General features: G+C 35.8%; 1 protein-coding gene across 1 annotated transcript; it reads left to right on the plus strand.

Moving 5' to 3' along the window:
• Positions 1-10,702: 10,702 nt before the first annotated feature.
• Positions 10,703-16,709, plus strand: MRPL15 (mitochondrial ribosomal protein L15). Its single transcript, XM_037035380.1, has 5 exons — positions 10,703-10,921; positions 11,718-11,872; positions 12,381-12,546; positions 15,177-15,300; positions 15,778-16,709. Exons 1-5 carry the CDS (start codon positions 10,814-10,816, stop codon positions 16,113-16,115), a joined length of 891 nt encoding a protein of 296 aa, XP_036891275.1. The 5' UTR covers positions 10,703-10,813; the 3' UTR covers positions 16,116-16,709.
• Positions 16,710-17,611: the final 902 nt, after the last annotated feature.

The following is a 17,611-nucleotide window of genomic DNA, read 5'->3' on the forward strand; positions in this document are numbered from 1 at the left end:
GTTTGTTTTAAATATACCATTTTGCTGTTTATTACTTTATCTTTTTTGTGTTTTATTAGTTCTTTTTCTGCCTTTTTAGGATAATTTAACGTAGCTTATTATTTTATTTAATCTCCTTTATTCACTTATTAGGAATAAATTTTTATTCCCATAATATTAGCCATACCTCTTTGTTTTCTTTATTTTATAAGTTGCTTTAGGGTAATATCAGACATCTTTAACTTATTACAATCTACCTTCTGATAATACTATTCTTCCTGTGTAATATAAGCTTATTATAATAGTTTACTTTCATTTTATCTTTCCTGGATTTTGTGGTAATGTTGTTTTAAATTTTACTTCTACATATATTAATAAGTCTAGATACACTGTTATTTTTGGATTAAAGTTAGTTATGTTTTAAAGACATTTAAAAATTAAGGAAATGTATTTTATATTTCATTACAAAATTTCCATTTCTAGTACTCTTTATTTTTTTGTATTTTAGATTTATAGTTAATATTATTTTCCTTATGTCTGGAGAATTTTAATATTTATTATGATTCTCGTGGTGAATTTTTATAGCTTTGATATGTCTAAAATGGTCTTTATTTTAGTTTCATTTCTGAAATGGATACTACTGCACACAGAAATCTAGGTGACCATTGTTTTTCTTTCAGCACTTTGAAAGTGCTGCTTTTAAATAGTCTTCTGGCTTTCATTCCTTTCTTTTTTTTTTTTAAGATTTTATTTATTTATCTTAGCGGGGAAGGGAAGGAGAGAGAGAGAGAGAGAAATATCGATGTATGGTTGCCTCTCATGCGTTCCCTGCTGGGAACCGGACACTGGCCTGCAACCCAGGCATGTGCCCTGACTGGAAACCAAACCGCGAACGTGTGGTTCACAGGCCTGTGCTCAATCCACTGAGCTATACCAGCCAGGGCGCTTTCATTCCTTTCAATGAGAAGTTTGCTATCATTCTTATCTTTGTTCTTCTGTGCTTATATCTTATTTTCTGACTGTTTTTTAGTTTTTTCTTTATCACTAATTTTAAGAAATATGATTATGATATGGATTGGTGTAAGTTTTTTTGTTCTGCTTAGGGTTCATTGAGTCTCTCAGAAATGTGATTTTATGGTTTTTATTAAATTTGAAAAATTTGTATCCATTTGTATTCAAAATTTTTTATCCCATCCCCTTTCCTCCTTCCTTGGAATTTAGTTATGCCTGTATTGGTACACTTGACTACAACTCACTGATATTTATTTTTTCCACTTTTCCTTTGTCTCATTTTATTTATTATTTTTTTAAATATTTTATTTATTTATCTTTTGAGGGGAAGGGAAGGAGAGAGGGAGAGAAACATCAATGTATGGTTGCCTTTCGTGCGTCCCCTGCTGGGAGTTGGCCTGCAGGGAACTGGCCTGCAACCCAGGCATGTGCCCTGACTGGGAATCGAACCGCGATCGTCTAGTTCGCAGGTCCGCGCTCAATCCACTGAGCTACACCAGCCAGGGCTCCTTTGTCTCATTTTAGATGAATTTTATTAACTCTATTAATCTTTATTTCTAGTGACTGATCTGCTGATAATGCTATCCATACCATTTTTACTCAGACATTATAATTTTTACCTCCAAATTTTATTTTATTCATTTTCTTAAAGATTTACTTACTTTTTAGAGATGGGGGAGAGAAGGAGAAAGAGAAAGAGAGACATATCAATGTGTGAGAGATATATTGATTAGTTGCCTCTTGCACTCCCCTAATTGTGGAATCTGGGCCCCAACCCAGGCATGTGCCCTGACAGAATCGACCTGTGACCTTTTGGTTTGTAGAGCAGGGTTCAATCCACTGAATCACACCTGCCAAGGGTTATTATCATTATTTTTAATCCTTACCCCAGGATATTTTAAAATTATTTTTTAGAGAATAAGAGAGAGAAAAAAATGTTAATGAGGGAAACATCAATTGGTTTTGCCTCCCGTGCATTCCCTGACCAGGGATTGAACCTACAACCTTTTGGTCTATGGAATGATGCTCCAAACAACTGAGCCACCTGGCCAGGACTCACTTCTAGACTTTAGTTGTGATTTTATTTTTGTTTGCTGCCTTTGATTTTGTTAAAAACACATAACATAAAATTTACCATTTTAACCATTTATCAGTGTTAAATATCTTCACATTGTTGTAAAATACTTTTTAAAAAATACTGCATATCTCCTTAAAATACTCATTCTTTTCTTTGTTGAACTACATTTATACTATTAAAACATTCTTGCCAACTATTTATATTGTCTCTGTCATTTCTGAGTCTTTTGTCTTGATTACTTTTCTTTTTATTCTAGATCATATTTTCATGCTTCATTGCATGTCTGGTAATTTTTAAATCAGGTGCTGAATATTATAAATTTTATTTTGTTAGTTGCTGAAGTTTCTAGGGATTTTTTTGGGGGGGGGAGTGATGCACTTATGTCACATGTGACCAATTTGATCCTTTTGAGGCTTGCTTTTCTTCTTTGTTACGTTGGTTTTCTACAGCCTTTTAGTACAGAAGTAACTTGGTCTCAATACTGATGCAATACTCTTTTAAGAATATCCCTGTGTTAGATTATTTTTTATTTAGTTGGTAGGAACATAAAGTATTCCGAGCTCTGTGTGAGTTCTGGGCTTACAACTATATATGCAATATTTTATTTCATAAGCTGGGTAGTCAGCACACAGGTATTCAACTTACTATTAGTTACATTTAATTAAGGCCTGAAATATCCTTTTTATAATAGAAGGATCTCAAAAAGAAAAATTGTTTTTTTAAAAAGAAAAGCAAACCATGAAAACAAGTATGTCTTAATACACCACTATAACCCTGACTGAGCCTTTTATGACTCTTGCAAATAAATATGTAATATGTAAGAAATAATCTCGAAATTAAAATCATCAATAATTCACAGAAATCTTTGAGCCAATCTTGTGCTTTTTTTAATATTAGCTCTGAGACATTGAGACAGAGAATATACATATGTCTAGACTGTTCTTGACTTTTAGAAAAGCTAAGGCAGCTTGACTGAACCTGAGCAAACTTAAATCTTGAGTAGGGTGAATAAGGTCACATTCTATGAGCTCATTCTTCTAGCTGTGTGAAACAGTAGAAAACCACTTCCTTATTCTTGGAGGGGTATAATAGCAGCAAGACTTGGCAAAACTCACCAAGCCATTTTCTGTTTCTATTGTATGCCTACCAGAGGGACCAGACCTAACAATACTGATGGCTTTGCACAGTTGTTGAAGAACTCTTGCCGCTACTGGAGATGTATCTATACCCTCCCTCCTTTTTTATATTCCCTTGTAAATATGAATGACTATGTTTGTTCTTAATACTACTTTGCAAATATATCTGATTCTCTCCCTTCTGGGATGTGGTGGGATTGTACTCCCTAGATTTTTGGTTTGAGTGGTGTCATGTGAATAGTTCTGGTCAATGAATTGTAGGTGGAAGAGATGTGTTATTTCCTTGACTAGCACTTTTAATTGCTGGTTTCCATTTGCCCCAGCAACCTGCAAGAATCAAGATGGTGATTACTCTCTCAGCCTGCACCCTAGAAGATAGGTGGCAGAGTTTCCAGCTGATCCTCGGTGGGATTATGATGTAATCAAGAAGTGAACCTTTACTTAGAAAGTGCTAAAAAATCCCTTTGTAGGATTCAGTTCAAATGTACTTTCAGAGATGCAATCCTTCACTACTCAGTCTAAAGACTAGTACAAATATCAGTTACTGTCTAAAATATTGTTTGCCTTTATGGTACTCCTTAGTCTCAGAAATTATTTTATTTTTTAACTTGTATTTGTTTATTGTATACTATCTACCTCCTACCCTCACCCCCCAAAAATATAGCTAAACATTTTTTTTATTAGAACAGAAGACCTGCCTACCTATCATTCACTGCCGTATCTCCATCACTTTGAGGATAGAAAGGCAGGAATCAGATCAGCCCAATTCTTATAGGCCATGGTAAGAAGCTTGCATTTTATTCTAAGGACAATTCGAAGTCACTGAAGGGTATTGTGACTCTATTTTTGGAGAATAGACTGGAAGGGGCAACAGTGAAAGTCAAAATAAATCAGTTAGTAGACTGCAGCATTTTTCTAGGTAGGATGATAGTGGGCTGAACCAGCATGGTTTTGTTGAAGTGAGTAAAAGGAAAAGAGAGGCATCTAGAATGATTCTCAGTTTTCTGGCTTTAATAACTAGGTAAGTGGAAGAGTCATTTATTAAGATGAAGAATATAAAGGAAGAGTAGTTTTGGGGGGATTGTGGCAAAGTTGGAAATTTAGAATTTCTTTGGACTACATTGAGGAGATATCCCAGTCAAGATCTCAAGTAAGCAGCTGGATATATGTAAACTGAATTCAGCTTTAGATGCAAATATGAATCTGAGAATTTATACACCATTTAAGATCACTTTGGGAGAACACCTGCATAGAAAAAATAAAGTTCAACATTTAAAGGTCAGCTATATATGAGCCAAAGTAACTGAGAGAGATCAACCAGGGGTGGAAAAAGAAGCCCAGAAATGTGGCTATCCAGCAACCAAGCCAGAGAATTACTTCAAGGGAGAGGTCAACCACCTTGAATGCAGCTAAGAACTCATTTAAAAGAATGGAGAATGTTTATTTTATCCAGCTTTATTGAGGTATAATTAATATGCAAACTTTTGTACATATTAATGCATACATTTTGATGGTTGGTTATATGCATATATCCATGATATTGGGTTGGCCAAAAAGCCTGTATGGCTTTTTCCCCACAAAATAAAAGGCACATTTTTCATTTTTACCAATAACTTTATTGCTTTGGATATTTTGACTATGCCTGCTGTCTCCTATGTGGTATAACATTGATTGTTCTCAATTAATGTTTTTATTTGATTGCTATCAAATTCAACTGGTCTACCTGACTGAGGAGCATGTCCAGTGAGAAATTTCAAGCACAAAACCTCACAAAACATTTTTGACATATTTCATTAGTCCCAGCACCTTCTCCATACACTGCACAAATCTTTTTTTTGCATTTCAATTACATTTTTACCTTTCTTGAAATGATAAAGTATACTATGCTGAAAATGTTGCATATTTTCTTCCACTCTCAATATTAAAATGGCTGTACAACAATTCAGCAATTTTGGTAAGCTTTTAAAAAATGCATGCTAATATGACAACTGTCACAATACACTCTTAACAATACTGTTTTGAATGAAGTTAAAGACAACCAAGAGCTACCAAAGCCATTTAGGAACTTTTTTGACCAACCCAATGCCATCATTGCAATCAAGGTAATAAACATATTACCTTGATTAGCCTCTGTAAATTTGTGTTCTCTTGCTTTTTTTATTGTTGTAAAGACACTTAATCTGAGATTTACTGTCTTAACAAAAACTTAAGTGCACAACACTATATTGCTGGCTATAGGCAGAATGTTGTTATGTTGTAGATCTCTAGATCTTACTGATCTTGTGTAATGGAAGCTTTATACCTATTCAATAACAACTCTCCATTTCCCCCACCCAAGGCAACCACCAATTGATTTTCTGCTTATATAAATCTGACTATTTTAGGTAACTTATATGGAAGAAATCATGTAATATTTGTCCTTCTGAGACTGGCTTAATTCACTTAGCATAATATCTTTCAGGTCCAAGCATGTTGTCACAAATGGTAGGGTTTTCTTAATCTTTAAGTCTGAATAATATTTAATTGTATTTATATCCCACATTTTCTTTATCTACTTGTCTCTTGATAGACATTCGGATTGTTTCCCTATCTTGGTTATTGTGAGTAACACTGCAATAAATATTGGAGTGCCAGTATTGCTACAAAATCACAATTTTAATTCTTTTGGATATATACCCAGGAGTGGAATTGCTGGATCATATGATTGTTATTTCTTAAATTTTTTGAGGAACCTCCATACTGTTTTCCATAGTGGCTGTACCATGTTCAAAGGTTCCTGTTTCCCAATTTTGTATGTACAAAGGTTCCAATTTCCCAATTTCCACACATCCTCACCAATAATTTTCTTTTTTTTCATAAGTCATTCTATCATGTGTGGGGTGATAGCTCATTATACTTTGATTGCATTTCTTATCAGATTAGGTGTTTTGTTTTTTAAGATGAGTCCTGTTAGAGCATTTTATATGCTAATGAGACTAACCAGCACGGGGAGAGATTGATAACGCGAGTGAGGAGATGGATAACATTTATTTCCAGCCCCTTTCCATGCCCTCTTTATAGTTCTCTGTATTTTTCTTTACCCAATATCAAAGGGTTCACTGCTCTCCTGTTCCTGGCATCCTCTCACTTTCACTAAGGAAAATCATTTCTCCTGTTTTCCACTCCTCAATTTTGATCATCACAATATTAGTCTGTTTTAGTCCTCTTCTTAATATGTCTTGTTCTTGGTTCATAGTAAAATTCAATAATAATATAATAAATGAAATTCCTTTTCTCCACCTGATGTTATCCCTGCCAAATGTATGATCTCATTTAGGGACATTAAGTGGGCAAGTTTAATATGTCTGTTTTTGTTTTGTCTTGTTTTTTTATTCTCAGAAACAGAGGGTTAAGTTGTTTAGAGTCATCATAGTGTATTATCATTGTGGTTCATACAGAGCACCTTCTTTGATGAATTTATCCCTTTTGATCTTCACCTCCACTCTCATTCACTATCCACTTTGGGGATTTTCTTTTTTAAGTAATGAGCTCAAAAGAATTAATCTATGTTGACAGAATGTCAGGCACTAGAAAAGGTAGGGGAAGATTGCTTGGGAGTGTGGCAGGAGAGACCTTCTCAAGGGACTTCAAATTTTACCATTTTACAGGGTTCATTTAATTCTTTTTATATGATTCAGTAGTCACTATTAACTGGGGCTGGAAACAGGATGGACCTTAACTAGACCTTAAGTAGTTGAGATGTTTTCTTACTACATGGTCTCCTTAACTTGATTTTAACTGGGTTTACCACAACATCCCAAACATGTGGGTGCTTATAAATATTAATAAATATTAATGTGCAATGACAATAATGATATAAAACTTCTATAGGCTTAATTCACATTCTTACAACACACATGAAACTCCTCAGAGCATTTGAGATCTTGTTTCCCAGCATATGTCATCAATTTAGCTCAAATAAATTCATAACATTTTTTAAAAAGAAACTCATTGAATTATTTTATCAGTTTTATATGCTTAATCAACATGTTGAATATAGGACAAACAAACATGGAACCTACAATTTAACAACAAACAACAATTATTTCCACTATTATTAAGAGATGTACACCAATAACATTACATAACCTACACAACATAGAGCATCCACGTCCAAGAAGAGTAGCATATTGTTTTATACTTCTTGTATCTCATTTATTCAATAAAATTTTTGTCATGATAAAAAACATTATTGGTACTAACACTCACCCAGAAGTTAATTACTTAATGCAAGAAATAATTTTCTAGGTGGAGGGGAAAATGTGTATTTTTCTGTAGATTAGGTCATATTTTGCAATATATTTTGAAATTTTCTTCCCAGAAGTACGAAATTTCTGACAAGATGATAAAATATATTGAATTGAGAAACCTTAAAGGCAGAAACTAGTTTCCTTTTTTCTCCTAGATTTTTTGTACTGGACTTCTAAATAGAGTCTAGAAAGGGGTGTTAAACTCATTTTCACCAGGGGCCACATCAGCCTCGTGGTTGCCTTCAAAGGGCCGAATGTAATTTCAACATAAATAGTTAAGGAGTAGTTACATTTATACAGTCCTAAATTATTTTGGTCCTTTGAAGGCAACCACAAGGCTGATTGTTGGGAACTGCCCTGCCTGGTTTCAGAAGCTGTAACGGCCCCCCCCCCCCCCATTGGCTAAGGCTGAGTGAGCGTATGGACCTTCAGACCATAAGCCACTAAGGAGACAAAGCTTACCTCCCTAGCAGGAGCACCACTTCTCCTTCTTTTACTTCATCCATAACTGGCCCCCAATGCTTGATCGGTTAGCCAACGATGGGTACGAGTTCCCACCAGGGGGTGGGATGGGGGTGGGGGAAGAATGACCTAAGACAAGCACGATCACATGGAGGGCCCAGGAAGACTTGGGGGGCTACAGCAAAAAGGGGTGATGGACCCTCCCCCCTAGACTTTGACATAGCCTGAGTCCTCATTCTGTCTGCGAGAAGTCTCCTAATCTCTTGGCTGCCTTACTTCCCCTGCCTGACTTAAACCTGAAACAATGACAGAGGGCTGTGCAGCCCTGTGCTGGAAAGGGCAGGCATCCTAGGTGATCAGGCCTAAGAAAGAATACGTAAATTCCTATGAAACTTGCTTTGCTAAGAATGCTCTCAATTAAATAAGGGGCTGAGCAGGAAATGAGTTTGTTTCCCAAAGTTTTGTACCCCTTTAGCTAACAGACCCTGACTCATAATAAGCCCTAGTAGATCTTTGTATGCTATCTATTGTTTGATCCTTACTGCCTGACAATGATTAATGAACTTTACCTATATCCCTGTGCAAAATGAACCCAATAAAAGTTTGTCAGAGCAAGGGTTGGGGTGTTTTCCTCTTGAGAGAGTGGCTATGCCATCCCTTTTCCTCCACGGGACTCGGTAGTCCATGTGAATTTCTTGTGCCTCATCTACAATGTAGCAGACCCCACAAATGGGGGTCCACGTCAGCTGATGTGGCTCCCAGTGAAAAGGAGCTTGTCACTCCTGGTCTAGACCTTATCTTCAGTTTTATAGAACTCATATTTGTTTTTTGGAGATTTTTTGTATGTGTACAAGTAGGTCTACAAGAAATATACATTATTTTTTAACTTTAAAAGAATATTCAATTTTGGAAAGTCTCCCATACTAGATTTCAAACAAACTGGGAGAAAGATCCTATTCGACTTGAGTTAACAGTGTAGTTTTCAGTAACAAGTTCAGTGTCTTGCTCATAAATATTGCTTAACTGTAGAAATGAAAGCAACCTTTACTTTCTCTAGTTTTTTTATACTTGACTTAAAATAACTTCAGAAAGCTTTAGTTAGCATAGAAGTAGCTGCTGTGGACAAAAAAAAGGGGCCACCTACCAAACCTGGGAAACTCAGGGGAGGCTGCATGTGGGCCTTATAAACTCAGAGACTGAAAGTAAATGCAAAGGAATTTTCCTGTCCAAACTAAATTAAAAGTGAGTCATGGCTGGTCATTGGGTACTGTGCCAACTTCCTTGACAAAGGCCAGTCTTTACCTTAGATAAGCCAGTCTATTGTCTTTTTGCATCTAAGATAACATACCCTTGGAATGTCAGAGAATCTTAAGACTACTGACTACCCATGCACCAGAGCCCAAGACTACAGAACCTGTTATCTTATTCCTAGAGTACCATCTCTCTGTGCTGTAAATGTTGTTAACCTACCAATATAAAAGAAGTGTCACTGCATTTTACTCTTTATTCAGTCTCAGAGATTCCCTCTTCCCACCTTATTTTCTCCTACCTCCCTAACTACCACCAATGAACTTCATGTAACCCTCCTTCTGTCTTTCCCTTTGATTTTAATATATACAAAATAAGCTGTAAAACTGCCATTCTCTGGAGCATTTTCTCAATCTGTTGAGATTTTGATTCCCAGCAATTGCTGTTAGTTGGGCTCAAACTCATAAAAATTCTCTACAGGTTTGGATGTTTCTTCTATCAAACTGCCCTCCAAAAATTTCTCACTATTTGTGATCGCTAATAGAAATCAGCAGGAAAAAATTCCCAGAAAGATGGTAAAATATAAAAAGAACAATAAAAAGAAAAAAGGAAGGTCTTCTATATTACCCTCAACTGAGGCAAAAATTAAGGAGCTGACATTTTTAGTGTAGGGTATTTTGTGCTGCATATACTCAGTTTTATATTATAAAAAATAACTAGTTTTACAGTAGGACGCAGTGTAAGTTTGAATCCTGGCTTTGCTGATTGTTGTGAGACCCCGGTCAAGCTACCTGACTGACTTTTCTAAGCTTACTGTCTTCATCTATAAAAAGGTAGTATCTACCTCTACCAATGGTTGTTTAGTTAGATAAATCAAGGAAGACTGACTTAACACAGCGTTGGACACTTAACAAGCCTTGGTACAATTCCTATCATTATTAATAGTAAGTGAAGTTAGTATCCCAATGACTCGACCAAGGCAATACACATGCACACGGATGAAAATGCATACGTTAATCTTATTCACAGGTTATTACTAAGGAGGAATTTTAATACCTGGACCCTTGAGCATTACTTCTTTGAAAAAATTTGTTAAAATATTTATTTGAAAAATACAATTGGTGTCCATACTTACTTGTACACATTGGTATTATTTTCTTATTTTACCACGTGATTACCCAAGCTCAAAGCTAATATTTTAATTTAGCGCATTATTCTCTTCCAGGCTCCACGTTGAGATTAGAGAAGACATTGCCTCAAAAGGACTACCATGCCACACACAGACTCAAAAATTCCCTAAGGAGCTGCATTCTCAATGTTCGGGGTAAGAAAACCTTGTACGTAAGCCCCACATCAAGAAACGAACTCTTAGAAAGGATCGCGTAGTCAAAAAGAATGACCAGACTCCGAGCTCACGGCGAGCCGCTACCAGAAGGTGTAGCGGACGCAACGGAAGCTGCAATACGACAGAGGCGGGGCCGAGTCCGTAAAGCAACGTTCAGAAGCTGTAGTACGACAGAGGCGGGGCCGAGTCCGTAAAGCAACGTCCCGAGAGAGAGGGGGCCTGGAGGTGGAAAGGGTGCAGGTGGAGGTTTCTGGCCGTGCTGGTCATGGCTGGTCCCTTCCAAGGTGGTGGGGCCAAGGCTCTGGACTTAATCCGGGCTCTGCCCCGTGTGAGTCTGGCCAACCTAAAGCCGAATCCAGGTTCGAGGAAACTGGTAAATCTCTGATGGCGGTGCGGGAAGCGCTGGGGGACGGAGGCCACGAGAGCGGCGCTTAAGGTCGTGTTGGAGGACTCCTTTCCCGAAGGGTGTTCGGTTGAACGTGGGGTTACAATCCTTCATTGCGGAGAGGAAAAGCTGCCCGTGTGGTTCCGATTCTTAATAAGGTTTCCATTTAAAAGTATAGTTGTTTATTAGAGCGGAGCTTCGAAGTCGCAAAAACTACAAAATCGCCTCATTCAAAGTTGGATTTAAAATGAAGTGCTTTTCTAATGTATCTTTGTCTTTATGGGAAAGATTTGAGTTGATTTGCTACGTTAGATATCTTGAAAAATCAATACAGCTCTGAAAAGTTGGCATACTGTAATTTTGAAAAATATCTTTTGTGAGGTCACAGGAAATGAAAATGTTTCCTTAAGTTCATTTTTAAATCAAAGTAACATACGTAACACATACGTATTTACAATTAATTGTAAAATAAATTTTCTCGAATATTCTGTATCATTGTTTGTTGTGGATGTTTAATTCTAGCATTTTTCAGTGCAAGCCTGTCGTAAAATCCTTATTCGTTGCCTTTGAAACACAACTTGGACTTTGCAAGAATCGGCTACATCTTCAGAGGCAGAGAGAGATACTGATTCAGTGTGTAGAGCACCTAGAATTGTGCAGGGCGCATAGTAGTTTTAGCTAGTATGGGTTGGTTGGATGAATAAATGGCATAAAATATATATAGTGAAAAGGTAAAATACAGTTTTAAAAAATACATCAGTAGATCACAAAACTTTCTTTGTAGGAAAGACGACGAAGAGGTCGAAGAAGAGGTAGAAAATGTGGCAGAGGCCATAAAGGAGAAAGGCAGAGGGGAACACGGCCCCGACTTGGCTTTGAGGGAGGCCAGACCCCATTTTACATCCGAATCCCCAAATATGGCTTTAATGAAGGACATAGGTAAGGTTGCTTTTGCTTTTTAAAGTCCCAAATTTCATTGAGAAAAACCTAAAAAAATAGCTTGGTACAAATTTAAATTTACTTTGAAACTTTTGTTATTGTTTCTCTGAATTATTTTCGGTAATGAAATTTACCCTGAATTAATAGGAAGAAAACCCCAGACATTGCACTCAAACCTGCACAATGGAGATAATAATGCCTGTTCTCGTAGTTCTTCAAAGGCTTAGCAAAACATATGTAAAAATCTGGCCCTTTGTGTCACCCAGTAATTTTTCACAAATTTATATGTGTAAATGAGTGAAATAAATGCTTAGAGAGGTAAATTATTTTACCAAAAAACAAGCAATATTACATGTTTTTATTCCGTTCTGGAGGGCTTTATTTTGTTGAAACATCTAAATTGATGGAGGAAAAAAATTACAGAGCAAAGCTTTGAGTTGATTTGGAGAACTTACAGAAAGCTAAGTTTCTTATCTTTCTGACTGAGTTTTTCAACTGTTACTTGTAGCTTCAGACGCCAGTATCAGCCTTTGAGTCTCAACAGACTGCAGTATCTTATTGATTTGGGTCGAGTTGACCCCAGTCAACCTATTGACTTAACCCAGCTCGTCAATGGAAGAGGTGTGACCGTTCAGCCACTTAAAAGGGATTATGGTGTCCAGTTAGTAGAAGAGGTAAGTCTCTAGATTTTTTTTGGAGTTATATAGAAGGATATTTCTGATTTCAATATAATCATCACTTTGCCTTCTTTCATTTTTATCCCTTTTAAGTTGTCACAATCATTACGTAGTAGTGATTGAGTAGTGAGTTACACTCAATTGTGTACTCTAAATTATGTTTTAGAAAGTCAGCATTCTTTCATTACGGGGCTTCTCATCCATGGTCCTGGAATGCTCTTCTGTGTATCCATTCACCCGGCTCCATCACTTTCTTTGGTTCTCTGATCACATGTAACCTTTTGATGTTTTTTATGACAGAGCGAGCACTCATACATCCCACCTTATCCCCACCCCTACAGTCATACTTTGTCTGCCTTACCTTGTCCAAAGTATTTTTCTTTGAACTGGGTAAGCTTTTATATGAACTGACATTTATTACCATGCAATGTATTTAGTTTTTATTGTCTTCATCACTATTATGTAAGTTTTTTGAGTTCAGGTACCTTGATTCATTGCTGTATTTCCTTTATTGGCTCATGGTAATCACTCAGCTAATATTTATGGAAGAAAGGAAAAAATCAAATCCAATTTCAATTGTAGTAAAGAAGTTTTCTGTTTTTTATCACTTGGCCTGGAGTTTCAAAAACAAATAAACTTGTACATTGTTAACCAACTGTTCCTGTTTCATGTATGTCAATAATATAGCTGTGTGCACTACAGGGAAACGTGTTTATGGAAAAATGTTTTAAGCTTCCTTTCAAAAAAATAAACCTTATGGATAAAAGCATTCCAAATAAAATGATTTGAAAAAAGAATACTAAATACACAATTAAGCCTCAGTATTTTCTCTGGGTATTTAAGGAGACATGTATGTAATTAAGCTGTGGAAAAATCCATGACCTCATCAGCCATTAAGGTGCACATCTCAACAACTTTTAAGTGTGTTTCTACCCTAGCTGAAATAATAGTGAAAAACATCAGCACAGTGGCTTCATAAGTACTGTAACATATAATTTATAGCTTTGTAAATAAGTTGACCTTTTCTGGATTTCAGATTTGCAATAAAAAGTGACTATTAAGATTATATTTATCCTTCAGCACAAAAATACCAATTTGGGAATGTATGTACTAAAGGAAAAACAAAAGAAACCTAACTGGTACAAAGATATTCCCAAGAATCCTTTTCATAATATTAAAAATAATGGAACTAACTCCAATGCCCAAGGATAGAAAAATAATTAAGCAACTATGGCATAATAATTAAAAATCACAGATAATATGATAAAATGTTATTTTGTTGAGTCAGAGATGCCATTGATTATACAAATGCAGGCTGGAATTATAAATGGAAAAAACTGTGAGAAAATGCTCCTTGAAATTGATGGAACCTTTTGAGATACATTAGAATTTTATAATTAAGAAAAGGAAGTTGATTAGGAACCAGCTTATTTCAGCCATACCAAATTAGCAAATATTTTTGTAACCACTAAAGGAGTGCTGTTGGCCACCATCTTTTAATTTTTGTTACAATGTTTTGAGATTAAAGTAAAATGGTCCTGGCTGGGTGGCTCAGTTTGGAGCATTGTCCTATATAACCCACAAGTCTGTGGGTTTGATTCCCAGTCAGGGCATATACCTAGGTTACAGATTTGATTCCCAATTGGGATGTGTATGAGAGGCAATGAATTGATGTTTTTCGGTCAAATCAATGTTTCTCTGTTTCTCCCCCACTCCTCCCCAGTTTCTCTCTCTCTCTCTTTGAAATTAACATACCCTCAGATGAGAATTTTAAAAATAATAAAAGTAAAGTAAAATATAGCACGCACATCCTAACTAAGGTGACCAAAAACAGAACTTTAAAGTTTAGTATTGCGTTGTTTTAGTGTTGACTGTTCTCAGGAAAGATAGACATCATCATCATTATGTTTATTATTACCACTTTAGAGGCTATAATAAAATCAATAGTGAATTCAAAATAAATTTCTATTCTACTTTTTCTCTAGAGGGAGCTGACACCTCTAACGCTCAGATATGGTTGCCGGATCTTTTGTTCTTTCCCTGGTTCTAACCAGCTCATCCCCCTCTTTAATCATCTCTTGGCCTCTTGCTTATTTAGTGATGAGAAAGTTAAGTTTTTGTCTATATCATACAGCATAGTGTAGTTAAGGATATAGATGCTTGTGACTAAACTCCCTGGATTAGAAACCTAGCTTCGTGGTCTGGGGCAGTTTCCTTAACCTCTTACTTCAGTGTCCCCATCAGTGACATTGGTTTAACAGTAATTCTGTCAGAGTTGTAGGAGAATTATACAGTCTACAATTAATGAAGTACTGGGAGTGGGCAGTTAGTTATATTGAGGTCTACTAAAGACATCAAATGAAAAGATAGTCATCCCTGATTACAGAGAATGAAAATTGGTAAAACAAGAGATCTAAAAAATGTAAAAAAATTGATATTATTTGATAGGATGTCAGAGCAGAGGTGTTAAAAGTAGGAATGACTAAAAAAATAAAAATTAGGAAAAAATAGGAATGACTGTTACATTGTAGGTATTTTGGAGGATAAAACACTGTAAAAAGGAAGGTTGCCATAATTTACTCTTATTCAAGCTGTCTACTAGCAGACTTTGTTTTAACATATTACAGGGCGCTGATACCTTTAAGGCAAAAGTTAACATTGAAGTACAGTTGGCTTCAGAACTAGCCATTGCTGCAATTGAAAAAAATGGCGGTGTCGTTACTACAGCTTTCTATGATCCAAGAAGCCTGGGTAAGCTTGTTCTGTGGTCATTTTCTTTTCTTCTTTGTGTCATCCTAGCTGCCATGAGGATTTTAAAAGTCCTTATTGTTCCTTGACTTGCAGTTCAGGCACTTTGATTTTCTGTTTTAGGATTTCTTATTAGTGGTTTGGCTGGTGGGACTCCATCTTTTTTTAATGTACTTTAGTATGACATAAAGGGATTTAGTTTTCAATTTTAAACATGAGGCTTAAATATTTTGTTACCTATGCATAGAAAATTCATTATTTATTGGTAACTGAGGAGTAACTTTGACTTTTAAGATATAAACTTTCAAAAATGAAGCATTTCATTTTCTTACTTAAGACAAGCCTATTTAATTAAAACAAGTTATTAGAATTAAGTTCTGATCTTGGTAATATTTAAAAAATAATTAAAAGACAATTATTAAAGAACATCTTTTTATATATAGCCAATATTTGTTTTTTTTATTTGAAAATGTTTTTTAGAAATTCTGTGCAAACCTGTTCCATTCTTCCTGAGGGGACAACCCATTCCAAAAAGAATGCTTCCACCTGAAGCCTTGGTCCCATATTATACTGATGCAAAGAATCGGGGTTACCTGGCGGATCCTGCCAAATTTCCTGAAGCAAGACTTGAACTTGCCAAGAAGTACGGTTATATTTTACCTGATATCACTAAAGATGAACTCTTCAAGATGCTTAGTACTCGAAAGGATCCAAGGCAGATTTTTTTTGGTCTTGCACCTGGATGGGTGGTGAACATGGCAGATAAGAAAATCCTAAAGCCTACAGATGAGAATCTGCTCAAGTATTACAGTTCATGAATTCTCTTCCAAGAAAGCAGAGTTGTAAGAGAATACTGGAGAAGAGAATGAAACATACATATTTCTCATTGCATTTTCTTTGTAATTCTCCAAATGCCTTTAAAAAAATGTATTTGGTGTAATCATATCTTTTTTCACTTTCTGAAATTAAAAATGCAGTAAGCAGGGACTGCATAGAGGAACTCAAATTGTGTGGATTCTATCAAAGGTACAAACTCCCTGGCGGTCTGCCAGAGGAAGATTATAACATTTAGAAATATGACATTTCTAGCCAAGAAGCAAGAAAAAGACTAACTTTAAAAAAAAGAATTTTTCTCACTAATTTTTTTTATCTTTTCATCCAGGTCTTGTCATTTTTGCAAATCAGAATGAATGAGTAAGTGGTATGGGATTTATTTGCAGGCCTGCTCAGTCAAGGTTAGAACAGTTGCTAGTGAGCAAGCAGGTAGGTGCCCCCTCTTAATCAGTAGCCTCAAGGAAGCCCTGCTACCCCGTGTTAAGACGGTAAGCCTCCAACTTGAGGAGGTTAAGATGTGGAATGTGAGTTTAAGCTTTAAGACTGGTGAATGATTTCTAAGTAGTACAGTATTTGCTAGCAAATTGAAACAAAAATTTAAGTGAATTTTCTCAACTCTGATACACAGACAGTTCACAAACAAGCCACTATTTTTTCTTGACAAAAATGTTTTAATTCTTGCTAATACACATTTACTTATTTCATAGATGCAGACCTTTGTCTTTCAGTCATTTTAAATGATGTTGAAAAATTGTTCAGTGAGTATATAAGCCATAAGAACAGTAATGTGAAAATTAAATACAAGTTAATGTAAAAGATTCAGAAGTCAGTAAGCTTATTTAGATTTTCAAAGTTATATCTACAACAGCATAGATAAAATGATTCTTGGCTATGTATTTTCTTAAAATAAAAAATTAAAAAACCTAAATGGTACAGTATTTTGTTTTGTTAACTTACTTACCTCATAGACTGCTGGCCTGAAATTCAGTTTGTGATTTATATACCAGAAGTTTATTTTGATTTTTACTCAGGACTATATAATTTGGCTTATTATTAAACCATTCCTTAAAATACCAGAACTTAGGAAAATCTATTAGGATCATCTTCTCTGATAGCCACTCAGGAATTTCAGAGGACAGGCAAAAACATAAAAACGTGTTTTTATTTTTCAGATACCCCAAGTAACAAGAGTTGCGGTATTAGGAATGGTTTTGGCTCCATTGATAGGAACCCCAAATCACAGTTGCTTGAATGAGGTGAAGTTTATCTTTTTCTCAGAGGGAGTGCAAGGGTCAGTGCAGGGCTCATTGCTGCCTCTGCTCTACAACATCAGAGAGCCCATGGCTTCTCCCTGTCTAGCTCTCATCTCTAGAGTGAGATGGGCATCTTCATAATCCAAATTGAGATCAATAAGTAGTCAGCTTTTCCTAAGGAAGATTCAGAAAAGCTTGACACAAAACCTATGCTGAAATCCCACTGG

This window comes from Sturnira hondurensis, unplaced genomic scaffold (assembly GCF_014824575.4).
Source record: "Sturnira hondurensis isolate 20B ecotype Veracruz unplaced genomic scaffold, ASM1482457v3 Scaffold0022258, whole genome shotgun sequence".
Taxonomy (NCBI): domain Eukaryota; kingdom Metazoa; phylum Chordata; class Mammalia; order Chiroptera; family Phyllostomidae; genus Sturnira; species Sturnira hondurensis.

Bases quoted from the DNA above. Each gene is read 5' to 3' on its own strand.
- MRPL15 (XM_037035380.1), top strand. From the start codon at position 10,814: ATGGCTGGTCCCTTCCAAGGTGGTGGGGCCAAGGCTCTGGACTTAATC. The intron at 10,922-11,717 runs GTAAATCTCTGA...CTTTCTTTGTAG, and splicing joins ATCCAGGTTCGAGGAAACTG to GAAAGACGACGAAGAGGTCG. The intron at 12,547-15,176 runs GTAAGTCTCTAG...AACATATTACAG, and splicing joins GTGTCCAGTTAGTAGAAGAG to GGCGCTGATACCTTTAAGGC.